Source organism: Drosophila elegans, unplaced genomic scaffold (assembly GCF_018152505.1).
Source record: "Drosophila elegans isolate 14027-0461.03 unplaced genomic scaffold, ASM1815250v1 contig_814, whole genome shotgun sequence".
NCBI classification, from domain to species: Eukaryota; Metazoa; Arthropoda; class Insecta; order Diptera; family Drosophilidae; genus Drosophila; species Drosophila elegans.
The window spans coordinates 16,252,346-16,268,566 of record NW_024546167.1 but is presented as its reverse complement, the minus strand read 5'-3'; the positions used below and the strand labels follow the sequence as shown (position 1 = coordinate 16,268,566).

At 37.2% G+C, this 16,221-nt stretch overlaps 1 protein-coding gene and 1 non-coding gene across 2 annotated transcripts in view; one reads left to right on the top strand and one right to left on the bottom strand.

Moving 5' to 3' along the window:
* Positions 1-16,221, top strand: part of LOC108149371 (tyrosine-protein kinase Btk29A) — a 47,373-nt gene that overhangs the window by 5,866 nt on the left and 25,286 nt on the right. The window contains exons 3-5 of the mRNA XM_017276875.2: positions 13,973-14,068; positions 14,145-14,340; positions 14,656-14,802. Of these exons, the coding sequence (XP_017132364.1) occupies positions 13,973-14,068; positions 14,145-14,340; positions 14,656-14,802 (439 nt within the window). The remainder of the gene's footprint in view (positions 1-13,972; positions 14,069-14,144; positions 14,341-14,655; positions 14,803-16,221) is intronic.
* Positions 6,642-6,714, bottom strand: Trnak-uuu. Its single transcript has one exon. It is a non-coding gene; the product is annotated as a tRNA-Lys (tRNA).

The following is a 16,221-nucleotide window of genomic DNA, read 5'->3' as shown; positions in this document are numbered from 1 at the left end:
ATTGGTTTTCAGCGGCAAACTGAAACCACCCTTATTTCTCATATTACTCACTATTTAAACAAATTGTGTTTATGTTAAAAGCAAAATATAAACCATATAGATGATTGAAAGAGTGCAGCGTTAGCTATAGATTGCCGAAAAGAAACCACCCAAATAAAACATTTAAATCGCAAATCCCTTCCATGGCGTCGTTGGAAAATTTTTTGCGAATCTAACCGAAAGCCACCGAAAAAAAAGAGAAGAAAACGCCCCACCCAAGGCAAAAGTTTTTCAAGTGTATCCAGCTGCCTCTGTGTGCGTGCGTGGTGCGTTTGCGTGTGTGTGTGTGCGTGAGTCCCAGTGCTTGTGTTGTTGTTGTTGTTTTCGCTGCTTTTGCCGCACCCCAAAAATTTCGAATTTCGTGTGCCTGTGCCTAAATTAAAAGGATTATCCTGACGCCAAAAAAGGACGCATTTGTAGCCCTTGGTAAGCAGCGGGATGTGGGAGAAGGATGAACTCCTCGGGGAGAAACTATAGTTTTTTATGCAAACTTTGACTATAGTAATTGAATTAGATTATAGAGTTTTGTTCTGGGGATACGCCTAAAATTATGCAATAAATATACATATTACGGTTGATTGAATTTAAAAGGTCTAAACAATTCTTTTATTATTCACTTATTATGGAAATGTTATAATAGCAATTCAATTTGAATAAAAATACTAAGATATTGAAACTCATGAAAATATAAAAGGGTAACACCAATAACAATGCAAAATCCCACAACTATTTACTTTCTTTCGTTAAAGATGTAAAACAAATCTTAAAAAGTTCTGATTAAGTTTGGTAATGTGGGTAAACAAATTGATATGCAAACTTCAAATGCAATTAAAATAAAAACTAAAGTGTATAGATTTTCCTTGTAAATATTATAATAAGGCATTTGCTTTGCTTGCACCTTAATTGAACATAATCTAAGCTCCTTTCAAAATTAAGGAGACAACCTACAACCGGGTGTCAATCACTCTTGTCACTCTATCCCATTATTTTGCCATTCATTTATTCATTTCGCTGGTTTTCCTTTGCCACCACCGCCACTTTTCTTTTTGTCCTTGCTTTGAGGGCTGCTGCGGTGATCGGGGGTTCGATGAACTCGTGTAGAAAATGTTCATTAATTGATTGATTCGCGGTGGCTTCTTTGTGTGGTCCGGTCCCACCGCCCCTTTTGGAAAGTTGAGTTGAGGATATACCCAGCTGCTTGGTTCCTGCCTTGTAATCCACTGTCCGAGCCAGTCATGTTTATTGGGGTCAGACCCTTGGACGCAGAGCGTGCTGATTAATGGGTAGCCAGCAACAAGCTGAGCCGTAGCCATATAGTCATTGCACTCCTACACTAGCAAAAACAAAACATTAAGTGTTTTTTTTTAAATAATTTGTCAAAGCGAGTTTGTCATTTATTTCTTTCCATTTTAGAATAAATGTGCTATAAATTTGTAATTAATTGCTTTATTAAAAAAGAATGCTGTAGAACTTTATTTATTTTTCCAGGGTGTAGCCAATGCAATCCCGTCCAGGCTTCATCATCATCAACACAGCACCACCATCGTTGTCGTAGTTGTGTCATTAACCTGTCATAAAAATCGCAGCTTGGGCCAGGTCCCAGTTACAGTCGCAGCAGTCCCACGAGTGCTAAAAAATAGTAAAGTGAAGTGAAGTGAAGTGTGTGGGGACCATCCTCTATGGCTCACCGCCGTGGTATGCTAATTGAACCTGGACTTTTTGTTTGCCAACACTTTGCAGTTCTCTACGCTCAACGCTCTCCATGCCAATGCGTTCGTTCTGCTCTCTAATACATTTCGCACAGATTAAGGCTGTAAATAACAATTTTCCAAAAGGAGGCGGGTAGCCAATGCAATCCGCGTTAAATAGAAAAATGAACAAGGGGCGAAGTGTGAATAACGAATGTGGGAATGCACTTTCGCGGAGAGTTCTATATATATATATATATAGAACAATAAAGAAATGGAAATAAAGCCTATTTATGTAACACCATGATTAGAAAAAAAAATTGTTTAACAAAATCTATATTTATACAAAATAAATTAAATTTATTTTGATATATATCTATAAATTAAATGAAGGTACAGCACCTTTAAAATGTATTTGTACGTAAAGTTAGCCCCCCTTTTAAACGCTTTCCCTATCAATAATAATTTCCTTGGCTACCTATGGCTTGATGTATTTATAACTCTGGCAGATAAATATATAATGTGCCATACCCTTTACCCATATCTATTTCCGCGCCAATGCCCAATGCCCTTCGGCTAATGGAGGTGCCATTTGCTTGGGCATGAGTTCCTTGCCACCTTGGCTCGTAAATGTAAATGCTGTAAATGCTTTCCCCATTATTGATGTTGGCCTGTGAGAATGTGCGAGAGGACTAATACTAATCCTGTCCGGTAGCCACTTTGAACATGAACGCTTCTTTGGAGCAAAGAACAATTTTTTTATGACTATTCGGGGAGTTATTTTCCAGCTTTTTACGACTCGCACTTTGGAGTTTGTTGGCCCAGACTAGAGCTGCTGATCAATCTCCCACAATTGTGAGGCATTCTCAATTAGACATTTAAATTTATCACTTTGTCGGTCGCCGCAACCTCTTTCGTATTATTCCCCGCTTTTAAGCCGCTTCGGTGAAGCAGAAATATGTCTCTGGTGGGGATTATTACTCATCGCATGCATTTTAAAATTCTTCACGAATTGACACCTTTGGAAGGCCTCCGTCGAATGGCTTAAAGCTGATTTCGTAGAATTACAAAACCCGCATCGCTCTTTCTTTCCCCCCTCTTTCCAATGCTGACAAATTAGCGAGCGAGGCTGAATGTTTTTTTTTTTTGTTATTTGTTTGGGTGGTCCCGTTTCCAATCGTTGTCTTTATGCCTTTATAAATCTTCACGCTGCATTTTATTTAACACGAAATTGGCGCCAAAGCCAAAATGTTTTTGATAAGCCTCGTCTTCTGTTGTTTTTATTTTTTGGGTTGGGGGAATCTTGACTCTGACATATGTCGTATGTCGTGTGTTTTTCAGATCCCAAAACGAGCGGATGGCATGACTCTGCCCTCGATATTATATTCCTGCGCCTTCGAAGACAACCTGACGTCTTTTGCGGTTGGCAGTTGCAGTTGCAACCGCAGGCTAAATGACTGAAAGGTTTAAGCCTGATTACAGTTACTTGTTTAAGATTGATACCCCTTGATTTGTGGGGTATGTTAGCATAATTTGAAATAAGAACAGACAAATAATTGCAATAAAAATAAAAAGATCATATTAATATGTAATATGTGCATAATAACCAATTTAAAAAGTTTATTCTTAAGTAAGTTTTGAACAAAATAGTTTAGTATAATTTTATATAATATAAAATATTATTATATTTATAATACATATTATTACATTTGTTACCAATTATAATAGACTAACAAACATATAACTGGGCATTACAAATTCTAAGAAGAAGGAGTTCCAAATTCGATAGCCCTGCCCTGCCCCTATGACAGTTGACTTTTATGCTGACTAATTACAAGCTCTTTTCAAGCCATTAACATGTGTGCATATGCTCGATACGTTTCAATTGTGCAGAGACCAAGCCCTTTTCGTAAGCACTTGTAACAATTATGAATCACAATCGAAAAGGTAACACTCGAACTCCGGATCCGAACTGGAACTCCAATCCGAGCATGATAGTAATAAAATTATAAGGAAAACCTGTTGGACAATTGGTGGTCTGCTGGTACATGATTTGCCTATTAACGGATTTCAGACCACGAGATGATTCATGCGATGAATGGAAGAGTTTTGGGTGTTATCCGGCGTGTCTTGAATGCCAAATGAAGGTTTCGCAGCGTCTAATGAGTTGTAAATCCCTGAAGGAAGAGCCGGCGGGTCTAGGAATATACATATATTTGATGTATATATCATACCTTTTGTGCCTGGACTTCAGACGTCGCTTTGTCTGTCTGAGCTTAAGCTTTTCATGCTTCATTATGCTGCCTTGAATGAATCTCCCGCTCTTGTCTATCTCATCCCCATTCGTACTCCTGTCCCCCTGTCTTCCTTTGTTTTCCTTCGCCCACGAGCGCTGACATTGAGTTATTACATCCAGACGGAGACTCTGCCCTCAAGTTGGCCGTAAAAATAAAGCCCAGTTCCAATCAAGTCGCTCCCACAGCAAGTGAGCCTAAGCCTAAACACCTTTTACGCCTTATTATCGGGCAGAGACAATAAACCATCGTTTAATTGGAATTATGTTCGAAAATAAACGCCTTTCTATGGAAAAACTAAAAGTCTTAAGCGTTTTTATTGGCATTATCGCTTCAGCTATTTCCGCTGTTAATTCAAAGCTCACGAGCCATCGAATCAAATACCCAAAAAAAAAAAAAAAACGAAACCTCAGAAAAACAAACCGAGTCCCAATAATTAGAAATCAAAGCCGGTTTCATCTAAATGTGTGAGCATGTGTGGGACAGTGCAGCTCGAAACTATAAATTGTTAATTTTAATAGAATAGTTTAAAATAAAATATTTCCTTCAAACCTTTTTTTATTTATGGCAAATAGTTTTTACTTCTTAAGATGGAAAAAAATATACCGTGTGGATAAAAGCTTTCAATACAAGTTACACAAAACAGGCTTGTAAATGAAATCTGGAGCTGTTATCTTTGAAAACAATTTTTTAATTCTTTTTTTCCTTACAACCAAAGTTGTTGTTGTGTCCTTGGTTACCTTACATTTTCGAAACGCACTGTATCCGAAAGCGATTCCAAAAACTTGTCTACTTTCGTATTCAATAGTGTTATCATGAGAGATGGTCTGAATGGTCAGACGCAGACCGCAAACTCTGTCCGGGTCTTCGAGTTCCAGATCGTTGAGAGCTCCTCGCTTCCCCCCTTTCCCCTTTCCCCTTTCCCCCTTTGTGGTTGATGATTGATCTTATCGCGAGCCGCTCGCCTCGTGAGTCATCATAAAAAACACATATTTTTCTTCTTCAGCAGCAGCAGCAGCCGCAGCAGCAGCGATCGCCATAAGTTGTTAGCTGTTTTGTACTTTATGGCTTTTTGGCGGCAAAATAGGGGCGGCGGTGCGCATAAGGGGGGTTAGCTTCATAACTCAATGTGGGTTGTCGTTTCGGTTCTGTTTAAGCTGCGTGCGAGACTTACTTTCCTCATGTTTTTTTTTTTTGGCCCACACAAAGGCCGTTGCTGAAGTACTATGGAACGAAAAATAGTCTTGGACCTCTAAAAGAGATGTTTCAACTTGTGGGAAAAAATGTAATTACAATAAATTTTCAAAATAATTACTTTTGTAACTGAGTGAACATTTACGACTAGGCAATAAATCATTAACGCAATGAGCTTACAGTTTCATTTGTTGTGTGCCATTTTGCCAAATAGGAAAAGCAATAAAATATATTTAGGTATATTCAAACAAAATTTGACATAAGTTATTCAACTAAATAAATTCTATAGAATTTTTCTTTTATTCAATTGTAATTTCTAAGAATTTCTTAATTTCTTATATATTGACAATCTAAAAAAAAAAACCTTTCCACTGTTTATCAACCCATTCTTGTTAAATGCGTAACTGTAAAATCATCCAGGCAATTGTCCAAGCAGCCATGCAAAAAAAATAATTCACACACTGCCTGAAAAATGTCCAAAATGATAAATGACTTTCGCCGTTCGCCACTTTTGACTCGGCTAATTTCCGCTTCCAGTGCAATTTCGCCAAATCAAAATTCGCTTGAATTTGTCGTGTAAAAGATCCCGATATGAAATGCAGCCAGCCAACTCTTCTCCTGCATGCAGCATAGGAACACATGTAGGCATGGCCAATGATTCAATCTGCTTGGCATCCACCCCATTTCCGGTTTCCATTGCAGTTTCCCAGGCAGCTCTTTCACTCGGCACTTGAGCTGGTCACCTCTTGGCTCTTTCTTTTTTCCATTTTTTAGTTTTGGGGGCGTTTCGCAGTCATCGGTCAAGAATTGGCGCAGACACTGCGCTTCTGTCAGAAGGAGGAGGATTCCAGAGCTTCGACCCAGACAAATTGCCCGGCGGGCGTTGCTTGTGTGCTCTACTGGTTGTATAGGCTCGAGTTCGAGAAACCCGTGATCCAGCCCAAGCTACAGTGTTGCTTTTATAAGTAGCTCTAGCCAAATCAAAGGAAGCATATTTTGAAAGTGTTTCCATCTTTATTACATATAGTCTAACTTTTGCTTTTGCATAAAACGTTTTTATTGCATAGTTTTGTGCAATATAAAAAAAAACTAACAAAATTGGTAACTTTAATTAAATTATAAAGAATTAAAAGCTGACCAGCTGACAGAGAATAACTTAATGCCAAATAATAGTAAGCGCTGGGTTCAGAGCATTTGATAAGGCTAATAATAGTTCGTTATATCGAGGTTCCCCTTTAAATCCAAGCTAACCAACCAACTGACCGCCCTCTTCCTGCCCTAATTATGCTGTTGCACATGCAGTTTTATGAATGAATCACAGCCTCCGGCTCTTTCCCACGCGCTTTAAATGAATGAAAATTTGTATAAAAATATTTTTGCCAGCGTTGAAAAAAAAATTTGTTAAATTAAAAAAAAAAAATTGGATCGCCCGAGCAGGGACTTGAACCCTGGACCCTTGGATTAAAAGTCCAATGCTCTACCGACTGAGCTACCCGGGCACATGGCAACAGGGTCACTTAAAACCGAATAAGAGCGAAGCGTGCGAAACTGAAGAGAGAACATTTCTGACGCGGCTCTCGTTCTGTGCTCTCTCAAAGTAAAATGTTCTGACTAAAGTGTGTTCCGAAACAGTTTAGCAATTTGCCAATTCAAGTTGCTTGTTCTAAATATAAACTCTGTGATTATTTGTAATTTCATTTTTTACATTTGTAGTTTGGCGTGGGTGTGTTTAAGCTTATTAATATGTAAATTTAATTGCTTCTACTGCTTGGAATATATATATTTTACACTACAATTACAATTACATTACAATATAAAAAGACATTTGGTTTATTAAATATTAGAACAATAATTTTTTGTTTATAGTATATAAAATAAAGACAAATTACCTGGTTGTTATTGCATCTTGTACCTAAATATACATAAACAATGTACAGTCGGCCTTATCTTGTCTTTTGAGCAAACTTGGCAAGCAAATGTTTTGAGATAAAAATAACCCAAAAATGAAAAATTATCAAAGCTGCATTCTCTTGTTTATTGAATAATGTATATTTTTAGGTCATAAGTTATATATTATAGTTCAACAATATTTTCACAAAAATAGGACTATGATTTCGGCTATTGCTAATCAAAATTAACTTACTTAATTAAAAATCTTTGTGTTATGTTGGCAAACTAAATAATCAACTATAAAAGCTGTAACTAAAATTTGCAATGATTATTAAGTGCTAAATTAAAAAGCATAAAAATCCTCCGCTAAAAAGTGAATAAATGTAATATGCATATGAATTTTGTAGAATTGCTTATTCAGTAATATTTATTTAAAATGAACAAAATTTAAAATTTAACAAAAAGCGATGCTATGAAATTGGAAAAAAATGTTCCGTCTCGAATCGAATTTGTAAATTAATCCGATTTGTTGTTGATATACCAATTAGAGTTCCCATTCAGGACAGATGGAAATGTAGAAGAACTACAGTGAACGACCTCCGCAACGTTTCGCTGATGCCTTGTGAATGGGATGCGGCTGGAGAAATGCATTTATCAAAACATAAAAATAAACACGAATTGCTTCAGAAATAGACAAAGGGCACTGAGACCAAATGTTTCCCTCAAAAGACCAGAGGAAGGAGTGTGTATATATTTAAACAGCTAGCCAAGCAGATGAAAATGCTCGAAAATGCCTATGCGTAGGGGTATACTACTTCGACATCGGTTTTTCCTTCTTTTTCACAGCTGTCAAAGAAATACTCTTTCCGCTGGTATGTAATTACTTGATATTGGGTAGATTTCAAGGGATAGGAATTTTGGGATAGGGTTTTCCTCGGATCCACTCGCTGCTGACCTTATGACTGACAATTTCCTCGGCACATTTATCTCTTCTGCTCCCCTGCTATCGCGCTTTGTTCCCCACTCACTTTTCAATTATTCCTCTTTCTTTGTCTCCGCGGCGGACAAGTTTTCCATATGTGTGTTTGCTTAATACGTTTTAAGCGCTTTTTAAGCGTTCAAGTCACGATTTTCATATTTATAGAGATGGGATGGAAAAGCGAGGGGATGGGATCGCTGATTGATCAGCTGTATATATGCATGTGGATGTACAAGCTCTTCTTGATGCCTATCTGAATTCGATTTTTCTTCTCTGCTCCGTTGTTGTCTCTTCTTTTCTATAAATTTAATTAATAGGGTTGTGCTGTGCAAGCCAACTTTGAACTTTGTCTTATCGTTAATTACATCGCCAACGCTTTTTCGTTTTTCCCAAGATTTCCTCTGGTATTTCTTTCTTTCTGCGACCCAATGATGGATCACTCCCATGTGTAGGGGAATTCCAACGAAATCGCAGTTCATGCTTTGATGGCTTTTCTCAGGACGCAAGCGGAAAATTATAGTTTTTGTTCAGAACTAGAGACAAAATAAACCATAATAAAAGATTAAGAACTAATGCATAAGTTGACTGGTTATTATTTTTTAATAACATGTTTTGTTCAATATTAATTTGTGTTTTAAAATTTCATATTAATTATTTAAATAATTTTAAAAGAAATAATAAAGAGAATATAATATATTCTTATGCTATTCATAGCTTTTATGTTAAACACTATTTTTAAAATGTTTCGCTTAATTTTTTATGAGGTGTACGTTTTGAGTTTAAGAACTAAACTCGTATGTTTTAAAATTTCTCATTAAATTAATTAAATAATACTGAAAGTAATAACGAATTTAATGAAATAAATTAATATGCTATTCATAGCTTTAATGTAAAACACTATTTCAAAATTTTTCCCACAATCCGAAATCTGCATACCTATAACTTTTTATAAAATGTACGTTTTGAGTTTAAGAACTTTGACTTTGATGCAAATTTAGCGATAAAAATACGCAGAGGAAGTTGTGTTCTTCTGTTGACAGGAAGAGGCGAAGACAGTCTAGATGAACTGGGAGTGATTTAGCAGAAATTACCCACACTAAAATTAATTACTTCAGCTTGACCAGAACATTCCAGCCAACCAACCATGTCCTTTTGATGGCTGGGAACCAGCACCGAAAGAGCAGCGAAAACAACTAAAATTATGCATAGGAAAATTTTCGTTTTCATTGGAAAAATGCATAAATTTTCCACTGCCAGAAAAAGGCAAAAGAAACAACGGCTGTCTTTGTTTACATTCTTCTTTTAACTGAAATTTATCGCTCTTCGCCGCTCCTACGCGTGAAATTGTAATAATTACAGTCAAGAAAAAAAAACCGGGGAAATTGAAAAACCATTACGCCGGAGCATTTTGTACGTTTGTACATTTGGTTTTCTCTTTATTACAGTTATAATTTATTTGAGGCGATTTTTCAATCGCACTCCACATGCGGTCAGTTCAAGAAGCGCTCCCTCCCAGTTGCAATCAATCATGGGAATTGTCAGGGGGTTCCCCCATCTCCCATCTCCAATCTCCATAGTTTCCCCTCGATCAATCGAAGGGAACATATGTACACTTCTTTCCCGATTCGTTACGCAGCTCAAAGTCGAACCGAAATGGCATTTTAACATGCCACATGAGGCAGTTTGGTTTTCATTAATCAACATTGTAAAGGTTTTACTCTTGAACTTTGAGGATGCACTTGAGTGGGCGATATGGATAAAGAGTGGGAGGGAATACACTTACTGTTCAATGGAGTGCATCTAGCGTTATAATCGGGTTTTTATCAATATAATTTTAAGAGCACTTACGGGTTGCCATCGTGGGAATAAGCATTTTTAAGGGAGTGTTCTAGCTATTGTTAGATAATTCCAATTTTAGTTACATAGGAAAAATGCCCAATGGTTGAAAATTTAACATTAAAAGTATCTAAAACTTAACTGAAAAATAAAGAATGTAGTTAAAAAAAAACATAAAATATAAATACATTTAAATAAGTTCACTTTGTAATATAAATGATCGAAGATGATTAATACAAAGGATGAATTTAAAATTTAATTAAACTTCAATATGACTTTTTTTTATTGAAAAGTGAAGCAATATTCAGTAAATTTGCTTGTACTTTTAATTGCATTTTCTCCACTTACTCTCTTCATCTATTTTTCAATTATCGCTTTATTTTCCCTGCTCTCTCTTTCTGCTAACCCACTCCACTTTGACCCTCTGCAATGGCAATTTTCACTTAATCGTTTCGCCTTTGTGCTGCTTGTACTCAATTTTCCGGGACTTTTGTTGCGTTTTCCATCGCCGGCTCCCCTATTTTTCATTTTCTTTTCGTTTTGTATTTTTGTATATATTTTTTTTTTGCCTACCTGAGGTGCAGTTTGCTTTGACAGCTCTCTCAATTATGCACAGGTGATTGCCGTGCCATTAGGACGCTCTTTTCCTTTCCCTGCTCGTTTTTCCCCTTAACAATAGAATTAAATAAGGATACACACTGGTGTGCCCTTACAGGTGCGTTTCGTGTTTCAACCTGTTGTCCTTTTTAGCATATTGTGTTACTTTTGGTCCCTTGCTTTCTTTTCATTCACTTGCTTCCGGAAATTCCTTTGCCATTTGAGAGTGCAGCAGAAAAAGTAAGAAAAGGTATATTTTTCATCGGATTAATTATGCAAGAAAAATAAGTTTTAACAAGCAGAAAATAATTAAGTAAAGCATTACCATGTCAAAGGCATTTCCTACTGTCATAAAGAATTAGCCCCAAGGAACTTTTCTTTGTGTTCTATCCACAGTTTGTTTATTTAACCAACTTTCGACACCCAATACCCAGTTTAGTCTTTAACCATTCCATTTCCATATTCATTCTCCGGTTTTATGGTTTTTGTTTTTGGCTTGAGGCAATTTCAGAGAGGTTCGAAACCGAAACTGCATTTTGTTAATCAGTTTGATTAATGTTGCCCTAATTGACTTTCACTTGGTGGAGTTTCATTTCTTTCGGGCCTTTCCATTTCGTTTAATGAGGGTATATAACTTTTTACAGGGTATTCTCACTTTTCTTTTTCCATTTTTAGTCAAAGGAAATTTCCATTCGAGTTTCAAAGATCTCGATTTAATTGCCGGCAATTTTTAGCTCGTTTTTACTGTGAACCACCAGTGGCAGCTGCATCTCCATTTCGCTTATTGATGCCACATGTCGGGACATATGCTGAACATTTGCGCAACCTTTAGATATAGATACATTTGTATCTGCCAGTTCGTCGACCTTTTCTCAAAAGGGGAAAACAGAACTTTGTCCGCAGATATCAAAGCAGATACCATAACTAGCCGTCATACTCTTTTCGCAGTTATATAGTTCTACTTTTCATTTCTACATCCATTTCGGTTCAGTTCAGTTCAGTTCAGTTGGCTATTCACGAGAAAGTGGCACGACATGTTCCTCTTTCCATCTCCTGCCACCGAAACCTCCTCATCTGAGCCAACTTGGCGTGTTCAGGAAGCATCGTCTGGCTGGCGGGGCGAACTAAACTCAAACTGGGTTGAATTCGGCTGACAGACGCCGGATGTCATCTAGCTGTCGGACTATTTTCCTAGCCTCCTCCTTCTTTTCCGCTCCATGCTCTCCTATTGATGGTGCTATTTTTCGCCCACTCCATTTATGTTGAATTTTTCAATTCACTGCAAGTTTGGTTGCCGCGGAGGGGGGAAGGAACTACATTAGCTAATAATTCAAAAGTTCGTGTTTAGAACAATTAGGGTTTTTATTAAAAAAGTTTAGATATTAAAACAACATCTCAAACATTTAGCTTTGTCAAACTTAACGTTTTTTTTTTTATTTGTTTTAACTTAATTGTATCAAACATCACCTCAAATGCTATATACCCACATTAAAATTAAAATACCAGGGTATGCATATCATTCACGTACCCTGACAGGCTTAATAAACTAAGTTAACTGGATGCCGAAAAATGTGCGCCATTTAAATACGTATCGCTCCTTTTTTCGGCATCGTCCTGGCATTCCACTTGACGGCACTTGAGCAACGTCGTCATCGTCATCGTCCTTTTTTTTTTTTTTTTTTTTTGGCCAGAGGTAAAATTTGCACGTGTGCCGACACTTGAGTGAAACTTTGGAGGGGATAAGGTATTAAGGAGCGAGGAGGGGAACTCCCGGCAAAGACGGTGCAACAATTGGGGAAGACCTTAAAGCGCTGCCAGCTCAATTAAGTCAACGTAATTGGCCTAATTGACTCAGACGGCCAACAAAGGCTGCTGCCATCCCATCTAAGACATAACTTTCGGGGCGTGAGTGAGGTGGGTATTCTGTTGTGGAACACACAGGCAGTTCGGAGAGTGAAATTTTAAGACCAACAGATAAGCACGTTGTTGGATGTCGGGTTAGCTTTTGGCCCCGACTTATCGCAGCAACCCAGAAAAAAAAGATTTATCCAAACACAAAGTGAGGCAACCAACGGCAGACGGCAGACGCAACATAAAAAACTCATCAACGACAGCGTTGACACAAAGACCTCAAATAAACAAGCAGCAATTTCAAAATAAGAAAAAAATAAAAACAAAAGCTTTACGGAAAAAACATAAAGAAAATGGGGAGGGTAAAGAAACAAAAAACAGAAACTGAAATTCAAGAAAAGAAATTGAACTTCCTTCTTGGATTTTCGAGACTTGAAGTTGATAAAGAAGTACAGAGAGAAAAGTAGTAAATATATTCGATAAAAGTTGGGTAAATTGTTAGATCAAAATAACATACCCTTCTTACGAAAAAATCTTTATGATATATGTATGCTCTTTTTTAAAGATCTAAAATATAAAAGGGTTAAAAAAGAAAAGAAACAAATATATCTTTTATTAATTTTATAGTAGGTAAATTCCCTTTTTCTTTGTGTACATAAAACTTGTGCATAAAAAGTCAAAACCTATTTGGGTTAAGCCAAACGCTAAGTGGTGGGAGGTAAAAGAGGAACGAGTGGATAAGGCGGAACCATGAGCCAGCACAAATTCAAATTCAACTTCAAATTCTTAATGAAAATAAAAATTTGTGCGTGTGTGTGTTGGCAGGAAAAGCCAACTTGGCGGCCAATTGAGAATTGAAATTGAAACTCGCACTCCACTCGAAAATGAGCAGGAAAATCCACAAGACGATCCGTTAAATTGGCGCTGCTAATGTGTGAGGTTGTGCGATGAGTGGTGAAGATGATAATGCCGACGAACATGAGGCTACTAATGGGTCCGATGATGATGATTGAAGAAGCTAATTTAAAGCGGGTATGCTGTAATGGAAAGTCTGTTGGTCGAAGTGGTTTTTATTCATTTATAGAAAACAAAAAACACACTTCCGTATTCGTTGAGGAATTTAATTAGATTGAATTGGAGCAGAACTACAATTTTAATCGATTTGTATAGTTCATAACGAACGATTTTATTAGTGAATTCGATACGTTTGGTAGTAAATCCAATTTAACTTCATTTATTTTAAATTGATTATAATTGGAAGAAATTTTATTAAATTCTCTGGAAAAGAATTGGATGTACCTATAATAAAAAGGCTAACAGTTTTTTTTTTTTACATTTTTATTGATAAATACATCTAACTATCTATTTAATATGTATTTAATGTAATGTATTTTAAATGTATATTCTGGGGTAGTATGAAAATAATTATTTCTCAATTATAAAAGAGATTTAATATATTTTGGATAATAACCTTTAAGGCCACCAATCGATTGCCATTTCCTTTCCCCAAAATGAAATGAACGGTTTTGTTTTGTGCCCTGTTTTTAGATTGGTTTATCAAAAAACTTGATTACAACTTTCCCATCTATCTGTTTCACTTTCAGCGGAGACGCGAACGCGGTCGCATTCATTTGAAGGGCGTTCGCCTGGTGGAGGAGGCGACGGTCAGCGGCGAAGGCGGCGATCCCTTTGCACCGGATGTGAGTAGTCAGAAATCGTTGAGAAAATAAATCGCAGAGTTTCATTAACAAACGTTCGAAATCCTCCTCCAACCAGGGTTATCCGTTCCAAGTGGGCTACTGTGAGACCTCTTCGTCGGCGAATTCGCAGCAGTTGGAGAACGGCAACGGGGGCGGAATCGGAGTCGAAGTCGAGGGCCAGCAGAGTGGACGAGCGGTGCCACAGTACACACTCTACGTGATCGCCAACAGCGAAAAGGAGCGCACCGAGTGGATCCGCGCCATCCGCCAAGGTGAGACCCCCTTTGATTCGATCGATGGTGATGACCCAAAAAGAAAACAAGGGAGAAGAACTGCAGCTGTTTTTGGCCAGATCAATTGAAAACGATAACAAAAAGCAGCCGCATTGAGTAAATGATATACCTAAAAATTAGGAAAAAAAAGAGACAACAAATATTAATTGGCTAAAAAGGCAGATGAATCTATTTTCAATGATAACCCGTATAAAACCAATATATATTTATACTATAAATTGTATAGATATTTATAAAACCCAAAGAAACCTGAAATAACTATCATTACTTCTATTCTATTGATTGCCCTTTCAGTTTGTGAGGATAGTAACACGCCAAAATCGTACCGCTACCATCCAGGATTGTGGTCTGGAAAAAAGTGGAGTTGCTGCAAGGGATTATCTCGAACAACCTTTGGTTGCAGAGCTGCCGCCCATTGGCGTGAGGCCAACAATAATCCAAGTAAGTGTTAATATTTTTTTTTTAACTCAGGGTATAGATAAAAAAATAGAAAGTTTAGTTTAAAGAACAGTATTCAAGTAAACGTACCAATTCAATTTAAAATAATATAAGCACTATCCTTTTTAGTTTCATTTCTATACCGAAGAGTCTAAAACTAGTCTAAGGCCCTATTTTTAAGCCACAAGTTTTATTTTAATACTTTTGTGGTGTTAATTTGTTACTCATCTTATAGATAAATTTTGCATACCTAAAATTTTAAAATTCCTGTTACTGTAGTTTATTTTCTTTGACTATTTTTTTTGGGCTTACTATTTAAGCTACTAAAAAATGAATAAAATAAATAAAAGTTCAAGTGAGTAGCCATAATTTTTTAATTAACTTGTGTTAGATAATCATGTCCTGTCTATAAATTCAGGATAATTTATACTTGTGCCTTTTTTTTTTACCATACGAAATATAAAACCTAGAGCTGTTTGTTATATTGGATGTCCTCCTCCAATGACTCTACCTTTAAGTGCCATGCGGGCACCAACTTTCCGCCGGAGTTGAAGAACCTCTTGAGGCTAGCCTTGACTGGCGACTTCCTTGCCGTGTCAGGCAAATGTCATTGTCAACTGTGGGAGTTCCCCCCACTGCCTTTGTGCCTTTTCGCCTTGCCCCCCCAAGATCCTCCGACGAACACCGGGGTCCAACTGCCCCGCCCCATTCGGGAATCTTTCTTTGTATCTGCACATTTTTTCTCACTTATTGCCCCTGGTTTTTCACACACATGTTCTGCATTCGCAACGCTTTTCCTTTTTCCTGTCGACAGGCCTTATTTGACACATTGTCTGCGGTGCCAACTGGCTCCCCATTTGGATTCTTCTTTATTTTAAATTGTGTGTGCGTGTCTGAAGTGCAGCTCTTCTACTTTTCTAAGCCGTTAATGAGCAGGCTCGAAAGGAGGCTGGCGAGAAGTATCCGAGAGTTACGCAGATACTTGCACTTCTGGATGTGTGTGGCCGGAACAAATACCACCACGAAATGGAAATATGTCTGGGTATACAAGTCTAATGCAAGTTGGCACCTGATAGCAAGTTTTTTTATTGACTGGGTGCGAATTCCACATAAGGCGTCTGTGGTCAGCAAATAGTTGCTAAAAAGTTTGTTTTGCATATTTGCCTGGAGATTTCAGGAACTAACAGGTTTTACTTCCACAAACTATAAAATCAGAAATGGAAAAGAAAGTAACTTGATAACTTGATTCAAATATTATAATAATAAATCGGTAACCCCTTTTTATCAACCCCACGAGACTCATTGTTTGTAAGTCTCGTAAGATTATGTCAGGTTGTTTTGAGTCATCAAAACAAATCTTTGGTTAGCACTAGATAATAAAATTCTACAGGAAATCTCCAAAGGGGGTACAGCAAATCTGTC